This window comes from Amblyomma mixtum, chromosome 5 (genome assembly GCF_055824585.1).
Source record: "Amblyomma mixtum isolate Tamu chromosome 5, ASM5582458v1, whole genome shotgun sequence".
Classification (NCBI taxonomy): Eukaryota; Metazoa; Arthropoda; class Arachnida; order Ixodida; family Ixodidae; genus Amblyomma; species Amblyomma mixtum.
In genome coordinates, this window is record NC_143016.1 from 167571491 (window position 1) to 167584328 (window position 12838).

At 46.6% G+C, this 12838-nt stretch overlaps 2 protein-coding genes across 2 annotated transcripts; one reads left to right on the forward strand and one right to left on the reverse strand.

Moving 5' to 3' along the window:
• Window positions 1–6: 6 nt before the first annotated feature.
• LOC149344532 (uncharacterized) lies at window positions 7–11663 on the forward strand. The gene is made up of 5 exons (XM_089547261.1): window positions 7–21; window positions 1041–1331; window positions 8573–8792; window positions 10406–10564; window positions 11346–11663. Exons 1-5 carry the CDS (start codon window positions 7–9, stop codon window positions 11522–11524), a joined length of 864 nt encoding a protein of 287 aa, XP_089403387.1. The 3' UTR covers window positions 11525–11663.
• Window positions 6821–7820, reverse strand: LOC149344533 (uncharacterized). The gene has a single exon (XM_089542805.1). The coding sequence runs from the start codon at window positions 7631–7633 to the stop codon at window positions 6821–6823; it is 813 nt and encodes a 270-aa protein (XP_089398931.1). The 5' UTR covers window positions 7634–7820.
• Window positions 11664–12838: the final 1175 nt, after the last annotated feature.

The window sequence follows — 12838 nt, forward strand, 5'->3', positions numbered from 1 at the left end:
CACAGCATGAAGAGGGCAGCGGTATGCTGTCCCTCCCCTCCACTTTGCATGGTCATGCACTCAGACTTTTGCTTCTTATACGTTTTGGGACAGAAGGTTTGATGAAGCAGCAACTTGTCTCGCGTGTAGTCACGGCCAGTTCTGCCGCAGGGGCCGCAACTTTGTAAGAATTCGTTTCCCTTTCTGCCACTGCTCGCGGCTTCCCGATGGCGTAGGACGTCGCGGACATCCAACGACAGACAACCTAAAGAAAAGGAAAAGGAAACCAGCGCCTACAAAAGACGGCCCCAGATTGGCGCTTTTCGTCTCCATCTGTTTGTTTCACTCATTCCCGCGTGTTGTTCCCTATAGCGTCCATCTTTTACCACTGCTCGCGGCCAGTGATTTGCACTTGTTTGCTGGCAGATGTTCAAGATGTTTGGGCAGTATGCGAGGACCAAAAAAGGTGAAACATGATGTAATGCTTTGTCTCTTGATGTATATATCTCAGAACTACTCCAATGATATTAGTAGCACAATTTTATGCTCAGCTGTGAGTATTTAAAATTATGACGGCATGAATTATATTTATTTCTCAGAACGAGTATGCCTAAATGAATTCCCTATACAGGCTAAGGAAGACGCTAGCGTGATGCACCCGTTAAACTTTATGCTGTCTACGTACGCTCATGGTCAATAGCTCTTGAGAGTAGCTAATCAATTTATTAAAAAAACAAACAGAAAAACCCCGAACAACTCTAAAACTCAGTGCAAAGGTCGTGATGACGTCGCAAGGTCACGTGACCTATTTCCCAAGTGCACAGCAAACAATCCGAACAATCGGCACAAGGCGTTAGCGCACCTAATTCGGATTTGCCTTAACTATGCAAATCGACCATAATCGTTTTATGCCTGCTCGCCGCAGAAAAACGGCATCGCGTCATACCTAAAGGAGGAGCCTGAATATACCTGCAATCTCCACCCCCACGTTTCGAGGCACCTGCTACGCTTCTTTGGGATGTCCTTTCAGAGCCTCAACCACCACACATGACTTTCCGCAGACGCAGTACCAGAACGCGACCCTCAGCCGCAGCCAGCTGAAGCAGGCGTCCGAGCTGGAGATCGTGGCTCTGGCGCCCCGGGGACCCTGCGCGCGCAGCCGGCTGATGCTGGAGCTAGACGCCATACGGCCAGACCAGGGCACCCTGCTGTCGGATGCCGCGGACAGGGTGGAGACCTGCGCCGCGCCCAGCTTGCTGCGGCTGCGCCAGTCGGCGGGGCAAAAGGTCGAGGCGCAGGTCTCCTGGGATTGCGCCCACCACTCGTCCCACTCCAAGATAGTCAAGTTCGAGGTGCGGTCTCATTACAGTTGCTTTGTAGAGCACGTTTAATGTAGACCGATATTTGTGTGGAAGAGTTTCCGCAGGGTGAACGTCAGAGCCGGTGGCAAAAATTAGTGGACGCCTAAGCAAAGCCCAGCCTGGGTTGCGATACCGCAAGGAGCGCCCGATGCGTTGTCGCATCACTTTCGGTTTGGTGACATTACTTCCGGTCAGGCACGTATCCAAGGGAGGGAGGGCCTGACACCCCCCTCCCCCCACCCTATTGTCTTATTTATTTATTTATTCGATACTGCCAACTGCCTCTTGGCAGATACCAACGCAGTGCCCAGCCAGCGTGCTTGAATTCGATTCACCGTTGCTTTTTAATCCGCTGCTGCGTTGGTATCTAGTCCGGTGCGACCTTGTGGAGCGTAGAGGGAGATCTCTTTGCGTCTGGCGCTTCTGTAGAATAGACTTGGGTGGATGGCTGATGGATCGCGCTCCTACAAGGTGGTGATGGGTGGGGGTAGAGTGGGGCGGGGATCAGGGTGGCGTTGGGTGTGGGACTAAACGAGGCGCAGTGAGGGGAGGTGTTTGGTGCTTCCGGAAGGTAGCAATCATTTTACAAGTCCGGCTTTGTAGAGAGTGGAAGCGTAGGCCACAAATATCAACATGTTCGAGCTGCATGTAATGGCACTCTGTAGTTTCCTCACAATTGCATGTGAAAACATCCCCATTGCGTTACGCGGTGTTGGCTAGGGGCAGAAGACAGATACCGCTATTGCTGTCCTGGGAGAAGATAAAATATCGGGAGGTGTGGATTGACGAATAAAAAGAATATCTAAAGACCCACGAAGAATGTCTCAAGATGAAAGGAAAGACGAACGCGGTCATAATGAAACGTATAAAACTATAGAGATATCACGGATATGAATCAATACTACGGTATTATGCAATGGGTCCGGAACTGTTTGCGAACGCGGTACTAGGCTTGAAATCTGACGTTCTACAAATACGATTAACGAAAGAACTGTGCTCAAATAAGCTTAGGGGTTCATGTAAAGACAAAGGAGAATCTATACAGAGGAATATTGGTTGGTCGTCCTTTGGGCTCTTAGCAGAGAGCAAAATATAGGATACGCGAACGGCAACCAAAGCGCATAGCTTTCATGCCGGCCGGCGGTGAAAGTTTCACTGTGGTTCTCTAACGTGTGCCAGTGAAATCAGGCGATTCAGTTTCAGTTTCAGTTTATTTCCGGAAAGAAATTCTGGTGGGACACCTGGGCTAAAAGCTGCTTTTGTCAGCTTGACGAGGCCCAGGGCCCAGCATACAAGGCAGGGCAAGCCATAGAGACATTGAAAAACAGCAAAATAAAGGAATATAAAAATATCAATACTTAAACATACAGCACAGAAAGACGTGTAAAATGCGGTAACAAGTAGAAACGTGTGTACAGTTTTGAAGTAATGTAAAAACTAGAAAAAACATACTTATGGATGATTTAAACACATTCAAAATCAAAATAAAAAATTACGAGGAACTTTAGCGGCTAAAGTGCTGAAAGGCGAAAGCCTGAGTGCTACATTCTGCTACACGATTGTTCACTTTACATTTTGTTGGTGCATTAATTAACTGGCAATTAATGACGCTTAAGCTTCGCCTTTAGGAGTGGAACGCGACAGCGTGTTGTAGCGCTGCCACGGAGTCCATTGAACGCCACCACCCGTTCGGCGCGATGCCTTGCCCTTTGAACGCAACGCTTTTTAAGGAAAGTAAATGGCGCAGTAATTCTCTGTCGTCTCGGTGGACACCTGAGCCGCACTGTACAGGAAGGGAGGAAGTGGAGTGAAAGAAGAACGAGGGGCCGTAATGAAGAAAATGAAAATTGTATTTGAGGAAAGGAAATTACGCATTAACTGTCTCGCATATTTCGGTGGACACCCGTCAAAATTCGTGCGCGGTGACATCACGACAATTTGGACCAATCTGAAACGCGGACAAATACGCCTTGCTCGTCAGTAAATTGTTTTTTGAGGAAAGGAAATGTATCTGTCTCGCATATCTCGGTGCACACCTGAACTTCGCCGTAACGGGAAGGGAGGAAGATGGGAGTGAACGAAGACACCGTATTCACCAGACGCACCTTTGTTCATTCCAAACCATCGAGCTGGCATAGCGGAGCGGTAGTGTGCTCGACTCGCACTCCGGAGACCGGGGTTCGATTCCCAAGCTCGGCCAATTTCTTACTCGGTTCTATTTATTTATCTGGCCTGACTCGAAAGGTTAATTGGACTAATTGGTTAAGTAAGCAATTAATTAAACTCAAACTTACTTGGAGCATCACTATACGATCCCTTTGATTGGTTGCATGGTTAGTAGCCAAAGTACAATTGGCCCCGTTTGAAATTCGCGCACTGTGACGTTACGACCGTTTCGACCAATTGAAAAGCGTGACATTTCTTGTCGACAGCTCCTGCTTACAACGATGAGGCATTAAAGGCTTCCGCCTTAATAACATCAGTCTAACACAAGAGAGAGAAAAACAGTGCACAAGAAAATAACGAACAGTTTGTATAAGGTGGTTACAATGATTGTGTGATGTGAAACAAAAATATACAGAAAAATATTTGGGACAATGGAAAACAGTTATTCACCAGAACATTTATACGGATAAAAAGTACTGTCGCAACTGCTTAAGGCTGTGTTTGGTAAATTGCGAGTGTTTATTTAAAATTAACGGGACGTTGTGCTTCAGGGACTGTAGTTTGTAATTGGTGCGAAAACGGGGAATTTGCCACAAATCAGTGCTACGTGTAAATGCATTATTGCTGTTATGTTGAAGGGATGCGATTGTAGAAATAAATTGTCTGAAAGGGCGTGATGAAACATAAAATGAGCGCAACATGCGAAATTCATACATGTTTTGTATGGGGATGATATTGTACTGACGAAAATACTGTTCAGTAGAAGAAAAGTAGTCAATGTTAGCTATGTTGCGCACAATCTTTTTTTGTAACATGTGGATCTTTTTAATGTTCCCTTTAGTAGTTGTTAGCCATACTAAATTGCAATAATTAATATATGACGAGAACAAGGCGTGGTATATTTGAAGTTTAATATGAACTGGGAGAAAAGAACGGCATCGCGATAAGGCGCCGGCTGTTCTGCAAAGTTTTGTGCATATGTTGTCAATGTGTGAATCCCACGTTAATGTTTCTGAAAAGATGACTCCTATAATTTTATGTTCTTTAACAATAGCAATTTCTTCCCCTTCGCACTGAACAACTTGTTGTAGATTCACCATTTTGTTTCGTGGCCGAAAAATAATTACTTTTGTTTTTCTCGGATTAATCTTTAGTCCATTACACTGTGACCAGAAAACCAATTTTTCGAGCAGGTCATTACACCATATTACAAGTTTATTTTCATCCGGGCCAGATAACAGTATGTTACTGTCATCGGCATAAATAATAAATTGAGCCTTTGAATCAATGGTTACAATGTCATTAATGTATACATTAAAGAGAAAGGGTCCTAAAATACTGCCCTGTGGCACTCCTGCTTTAATGTGTAGAAAAGAGGACTGCTTATTACTAACATGCACAGACTGGCTTCTGTCGCGTAAATAAGATCGGATGAGATTAAGGGGTGTTCCTCGTACTCCGTGTAGTTGTAATTTGTGTAAAAGAATTTCATGGCTGAGGGAGTCAAACGCCTTAGAAAAGTCGATGAATAGGCCAAGGGTGAAAAGCTTATCTTCTACGTTTTCCAGGATTTTTTCTTTCAATGTTAACAAAGCATTTTCAGTAGATCTCCCCTTTCTAAATCCATACTGCGCGTCAGAAAAAAGCTTCATCTTATCAAAAAATTGTGTTAATCTAGATGACAGTATTTTTTCTAGCCCTTTCGAAAACACCGGTATTACTGATATTGGCCTGTAATTCTTAACATCATTTCGGTCGCCACCTTTGTGTATGACTGTTACCCTTGATTTTTTCATTTCCAAAGGAAACTCACCATCCTCAATGATCAAATTAAAAATGTACGTGAGAACAGGAACAATTAACTGCAAAACATGCTTTATGGGTTTTATTTGCAAATTATTAATGTCAAGAGCTTTGCTATTCTTAAGTTGCATAAATGTTCTAGATACTTCTTCCTCGGTAACTGGGTGACAAACAAAACTATTAACTGGGCTATTGATTAAAGGTGCTGTAGAGAGCAGACTGTCATCTGGCGTTATGCTATCGACAAATTCTTTATTGAAGTGATCAGCCAGTTCTTGGCCAGGAAGTTCAATGCTATTTAATATTATCTTATCAGGCGCGGAATTTTTAGTCTGACGACCTAAGACTCTGTTGATCGCTTGCCAGGCGGCTGCTGGTTTTTTCTTTCTTACGTCAAGAAACAGGTGCTCAAAGTAGGCAGTCTTTGCACGCCGAAGTTCACTGTTTAACTTATTTCGAGCAGCTTTGAATTCTTTGAACGTATTCAGTGTGCGCGCAGTTAAAAATGCATGATACAGATTGTTTTTCTTTCTTATCATGGCTAAATGAACAGGAGTCACCCATGGCTTCTTTATCTTTTTTGATTGGTGAAATGTTCTGAAGGGAAAGTGCACACAATATATTTTTATAAACGTTTGAATGAAACATGTGTATGCATCATTCGAATTTCGCTTCCTAAGTATAAATGACCAGTCTTGTGTTCTAATGTCTTGCTCGAAAGATTTAAGTGCTTCGTCTGAAATGTGTTGGAAAGTAAAAGCATCGGGGCGATTTTTCTTCGACATTTTGGGTGAACGATAAAACATGAAAACAGGGCAATGGTCACTTATATCTGCAGTGACCGTACCAGCCAGGTGCACACCTGTTTCAATATTTGTGATTAACAGATCAAGAGCAGAGGATGTGGACACTGTGACACGGGTTGGCGTCGTGATCACATTTGTGAAACCAGTTGAAGTGAGACTTGTCACAAAATCATAGGTACAGGCGCTAGCGTCTAGCATGTTCAAATTAAAATCACCGCCACAAATTAGCTGATAATTATTCGCGCACGAATATTCCAAAAAGCTCTGAAAAAAATCAATAAACTGTCCATACCTGCCATTGGGGGGACGGTAAACAACGGCGAAGATTTCAAGGTTATGCTTAAGTGTTAAAATTTCATAGTCATTCGTAATCAGACAGTATGCAGGTACCGGCTCATAATCCCAGGAATCATCAATATAGATGGCTACGCCACCTCCACGGCGGCCATCACGATTAATGACGAAGCTTTTGTAACCATCAAGGTGAACCCTATCGCCGCCATCATAGTACCAAGTTTCGGTAATCATTATAACGTTATATTTAAACGAAAACTTGCTCAGTAGATCGACAATATCATCTTCTTTGTTTATAGCGGAGCGCGCATTGAAATGTAATACTGAGTTTTCTGATGGGAGGGGAGATCGAACACTGTGGGGAAAAACAAGCTCGATGTAATTCATATCAGGGAAGGCAAAGATGTAAGCCTAGTGGGCTGAACTGCCGGGGGTCGGCGGCGAGACTATCTTAACAAGGTCTTTCTCACTGATGATCTGAATACTTTGTGATGCGTCACTGTGGCGAGCGAAAATCTTCCCGTTTTGCGTCCAAACAGACTTCCAGCGTTGCTCCTTTTTACGTTTGATTGCCTTTCCAAGAAGCCGCTTCAGAGTTGGACAGAGGTGCTCATTAATGTAAATGGCATCTGTGCTGTCGAGTCCAATGTCTTCATTACTGATTCTGGCCTTCCTAGCTTTAGAGAGAGTGATGTCCCGTTTCGCCCGAGACTTGAATTTAACTACAATATTTGATGTGTCAGGTGTTCGAGTTGGAACACGGTGGCAGGCTTCAATATCGCACTCATTGATAGGCTCCCTGATGAGTCCTCCAATTTTGGATATAATTTGCAAAACATCCTCATTGTCAGTCTTCGCGACTCCTTTAATCTCCAGATTGGCAGATCTTGAATACTGTTCCAGACCTACCAGCTGATTTTCAAGGTCGCTAGCTTTGCTTTCTAATTTAGCGCATTTAGCTTGCAGTATCTCGTTCTCTGCGGCTAGCATTGCATTTTTGGCAATTTCAGCCTGAAGGTTTTGCTTTAACTCCTCAATATCCTTGTGTGCGAAATCCAGACTGTCAGTCATGTTCCTCTGCTCAGTCCGCAATTCCCGTATCTCATTGCGCAGGTCTCTTTCCAGTGATTCTCGTGCCGTTTTGAATTCCAGCTTCAATTCCTCTCTCAACTTTACAAAATCATTTTTTAGCTCTTCCTTATACTTCGCAAGATCTTTAGTCATTGTTCAATCTGTTCCACGCAAAAACAGCCACTCAAAAACACCACTTGGCAGCAGCGACGAAAGATCAGGAAGAATGTAACAAATGTGCAACGTAACATGCAGTGCGAACACCAACCTGCAGCGGAAAAGCAGAGCGATGCTCATTCCATGCTCACAGCGGTTGTCGCCACTGCCAAGTGATGGTCCGGTTCCCGAGCACGCCCTTTTGTAGCTGTTGGGATGACGTCACTCGCCGTGTAGCAGATAGCAGGTGTCGTTGATGCAGCCGATGTCAATGATGTCGAGGATGCAGCCGATACGTGTCCCAGCAGGCACACATGGCTGATGACAGTCACGGTTCCTGTAGCAGCTGCTGATAGTGAAAACACCACCAGTGCGAGCACCAACCTGCAGCGGAAAAGCAGAGCGATGCTCATTCCATGCTCACAGCGGTTGTCGCCACTGCCAAGTGATGGTCCGGTTCCCGAGCATGCCCTTTTGTAGCTGTTGGGATGACGTCACTCGCCGTGTAGCAGATAGCAGGTGTCGTTGATGCAGCCGATGTCAATGATGTCGAGGATGCAGCCGATACGTGTCCCAGCAGGCACACACGGCTGATGACAGTCACGGTTCCTGTAGCAGCTGCTGATAGTGAAAACACCACCAGTGCGAGCACCAACCTGCAGCGGAAAAGCAGAGCGATGCTCATTCCATGCTCACAGCGGTTGTCGCCACTGCCAAGTGATTACTGGTACATATCCCACCTATACGACAAATTCACCAGCCACGAACCCTGGGTAGTTCTGTCCTCTCTAGTACACAGGCCATGTCCCAATCTCTACCCTTTTTTCGCAGTCACGGACATCACGGGTAGGGCTGTAAACTAGAGCGATTATCTTCGGATAGTTATGCTCACAGCCGCATTCAATGCTGCGTCGGCGGGTCTTCGCGCTCTCTCAGGTCACGTGGAAGGTCCTGGACAACGCAGTGGATGTGACGGGGCGCCTGTACACCTCCCGGCAGTCAGCCACGCTCCCTCTCTGGCCGGGCACATCTTACTCCATCTTCGTCCGCCGCCTATCAACGTGGACTGGAGAACCTGAAGCGGAGACGCAGGCCCTGCTGCTCGACACGCTCCTCGCTGCCGAGCCAGAAGCCAGCATTCAGAAGGCCCCTCCGCGTGAGTTGCACCTGCATGCTCCCTCGTCAATGCTCGGGTTCGCTCCTACAATGACTACTGCTAACCGCTGGTTCCCGTCGCAAGCAGCAAATGGACTGGTCACAAAGTACACACCTACCAGCCAAGCGCGAAATGTATTCTCATAGTGCGGAAATCCGGCTTCTCTACAGCGTATTCATTTTACGCTAGGGGGGATGGCAAGGGGCATTGTACAGGCAAGGGGCGAGAATAGAGAAAACGATGTAAAAATCATAAATAATCATCGCTGCAGGACTCGCTGCTCAATTTTTCCAAGCTAGAGTTAGGCCACTGTGCTTAAGGCCTGCAGACCGTTTTGAAAGCGCTAGCAAGCGAGATTGTTCGGGGCGTGTTACTGCGGACATGCGAATTTAACTGTGTTTTTTCCCCTAACAACGCTGCGTTAACCCTTTTCCGAGTAAGGCAGCACTTTACGGAAGTCAGACAAACGTACCCCCTCCCCCGAATTTCAGTTGTTTCCTATCAGCCGTCTTTACCGTACAGATATCATGGCTTAGAAATAAGCCATGATGTCATTGTTGTCTTTCTTTTGCCGTGTAAGCTCCATGATCTAATATTATCATTCTGGCCGAAATTTCCGCAGGCCTTAATGTATTGCATTAATCTAGAAGTACCTCGGTACCAAGCGATGTGTCGGTCACTATAACTTACTGTAAAAGCAAGAAACCTCGACATTTCGTTATAAAACCGTCGTAATTCATATTGTTCTGTGATTCTCGTGTTTCCTTGCATCAGTTCAGCGACCACCAAACGTCTGACTACTTTTGCCAAATTTAAAAATGTTCATCTAGCAAATGCAATTTGCTTAGAAGCGTCGTTGCAACGTCAACACGGATCTATGTCCTTTATACTGTCGGTGACATCATCTGTATGCATGGCCAAGTTTCGATTTTATCATGACTAAGAGGCGAAACAAGCTATATTCATTTCCGAGTTGTCACGCGAGCAAAGACAAGTGCTGCAGATACTTCGATGCGCGTGCTGCCTCTTCTGGCAAACGTTTCCTTCATTCGAGCGATGCCATTCAACACACTGAACGCCAGCGTCGCGTCCGATTGTTGTAGTGCTAGAGGCTTTGGCTTCTTCCAGCTGTAGCCGAAGGGTATGTAGGCGAGTCTTTAAACGTAACTAAACATAAAGAAACTGTCAACGTGCGCCTGGCACCTAGTCTTTAGCATGAAGAAGCTGGGGGACATCTTTTGGTGCACGCTCAAGACAAAAAGTAGTTTAGATTCATCTGTACTTCCAAGAGATTTGTACCAAAAGTCGAAATTTCGAGGTCATCGTGTCCTACGTGACGTCCTAACCGCTGAGTTTGCGCTTGTGGAGAGCTCATGGTTGTTCTGCTCTCGCATGCTTTTTCTCGGTGTTGGACTTCCGGGCACACACCATCATAACCATCGGATTTTCTGCATCAGGCAAATAGCAGTTGCACTTGCCAAGCCTTGCCTGTACACTAAGAACATAATTGTTACCGCTAGGAACCTGTCGCAAGGGTGGACTGTCTTAGTGAAAGGCTTAGCTCTGCGGCGTTAGGGGCGAACTGATTCATTCGCACTTCTTCAATTTTTCAGCGTGGAGCTGCGTGAGCGTCGAAATCGTCGTCGGCTGCGCAGTCGCCCTGTTCGCCGTCTTCATCGTCTGCGCTGCAGCCCTGGTCCTGGTCGTGCGTCGACAAATAGCGACGTCCAACGGACACGGGAGCACTGGCAAGTCTGCATCTACACACGACGGTGAGTTCGAGCAAATAAATGTTAGTGGAGAGGAACAGATTACATGCGGTCGCCCTGCCAAAATCGAGAGACCATGAGGGACAAAAGTCTGAGCATAGGGCTGTAGAGTTGCCACACGGTCTTTCCAGTAATGTTCACTATGCTTATAGGCATTCAGAGGAACGCCAAGGTACTTGAGAGGATTACGTGTCCATTGCATGCCAGCATATTCCACAGGTGTCGATTCTCACAATCAAAACCAGACACCGCAACTCTTAGAACGATTAATCTGAGCTCCTGTCATTGAACCAGTCCTCCGTTGACCAAATAACCTCATCGATGCTTGGCTTACGAGCGCAGAAAAACGCGAGGTCATCCGCTTAGGCTAATACCTTCAGCTCGCGACCCATTATAGGGAAGCCACTGACAGCTGCACTGTTTATCGCACTTAGACAAAGTTGCTCCAAGTATAATGCGAACAGAAGTGCGGACAGCGGGCAACCCTGTTTCACAGGGGACTGAATACGCACTTGTTGTGAGCGACAGCCATTTACAATCAAACGTGTATTGTTGGTCGTTGGTTCACAGTGTGTATAACAGTAAAGTGTGCTGGAGATGTGTACTGATGTTATAATAATAAAAATGCAACCAGGTATATAAATGCTATTAATTAGGCTTCAGAAAAGAAGGAAAAGGCGCTATCGCGTCTACTCTTAACGCGAAGCTTAAGCGTCTTCTTAAGCTTGGCGTAGCTGTGCACCAAAGCGAAATGAACCGATGACTGAATGGGCCTCCTCCGCAGCTTGTCCCGAGAGACGCAGCCGACGTGGGTCCCAGCTGTGCAATGGCGCCAAGGCCCTGCGCGGAGGCGGCCAGCCTAACGGGCCCTCGAGTCCCGTGGGCGAGTCCCAGGAGGACTTGCTCGCCGAACACCGTGAAGCCGGGGGCCGCCGCTTCGTCTACGACGCCCAGATGGAGTAACGGCCGTGCGCTATACCGCCAAAACGCCCAGCTCGGTGGAAGCGTTCAGCTCACACCGGTGAAATGGGACGACGGCAGACACTGCACCGACGCCGCAGCTCGGATTGACGATCATCCGCGGCGAAAACTTTGTACAGACGCATGACGGAGTGTTCAGAGGTAGTTCGAGTGTGCGCACTCAAACCTACAGGGTCAGGGGTCCTTCTTTCCAGCTGCATTTCGTTTGTACAGTTTCAAATGGCACCCAACAGATATGAGACCCCATCATTGGTGTTATTCGTAGCCTATTGCCCGTTTTCTAGCCTCAAAATACCAGTGTTGCATCGTGCAGGCGGAACACTGATAGCTGTTACTAGCCGGCGAATACGACTACAGCTGGTGCCAGTAACAATGGCACAAGCTGGGAAACAGACGACTTCTTCATGGAATTATGTCGGTTCAATACAACAATGCAACTCGCCGCCATCTCCGCAGCGGCAGACGGAGGCGCAGCGGTCTTCTTTAGTCGTTTCGTGCTAGTGCAAATTCTGGTATCTGTGGCGTAATCTGTGCGTTACTTAGTGCGCCCGAAATACCGCCACGATTGGCAAATCGGGTGCCCGAAATACCGCCACGATTGGAAAATCGGGTGCGGAGTCTATGCAGGGGTTTTCACTTGAATTCACAATCCCTAGGTGGACCAAGACAACAGTCTCTGCCAGACGAAAGGTTTCGCTGTCTTTTGAAAGATGACTGTCGTTCAGAATCGTCCAGCTGGCAGCGCGAGCGTCAGTGGCGTCGGAAGAAGTATAGTTTTCGTTTGAAATGTGTTTCATCTTTCCTCCTCATTGTAAGAGTCGCCCTTAATGCGTTAGCATTAGAAGATCCATGGCGCCGAAATGCGTCGTCGTGGTCACAAAATTCGCCCATTGGCTAGAGGGAAGTGACGTTACTAGATGGAAGCATTCGCATTGGCTGGGGGAAATTGACGACCTTGATGTCAATATCGGAAGAGATGTTATTTCCAGTAAAAGCATCAATTCCTGACAAATTACTTGTCCTGAAATTTTGTTATCGTTTATTTATATATTTATTGATTTATTTTTCCTGTCGCGTTTTGGTGCGTGCGTTCTTTGTGTAATACGTAAATAAAAAACCAGTGCGTCCAGTCGTCGTCTCCAGTTCGGTATCTATTACCACTTGACATCCTCCTCCGCCCGATGCGAACACCTCGCAAGGGGTCTTTCAGGAAATTAAAGTGATGTGATGATGTGAACGCACAGCAAGCTCTGCCTTTCTGCCCACAGCGCAAGGAGAGTCTCCGTTTTCGCTCGG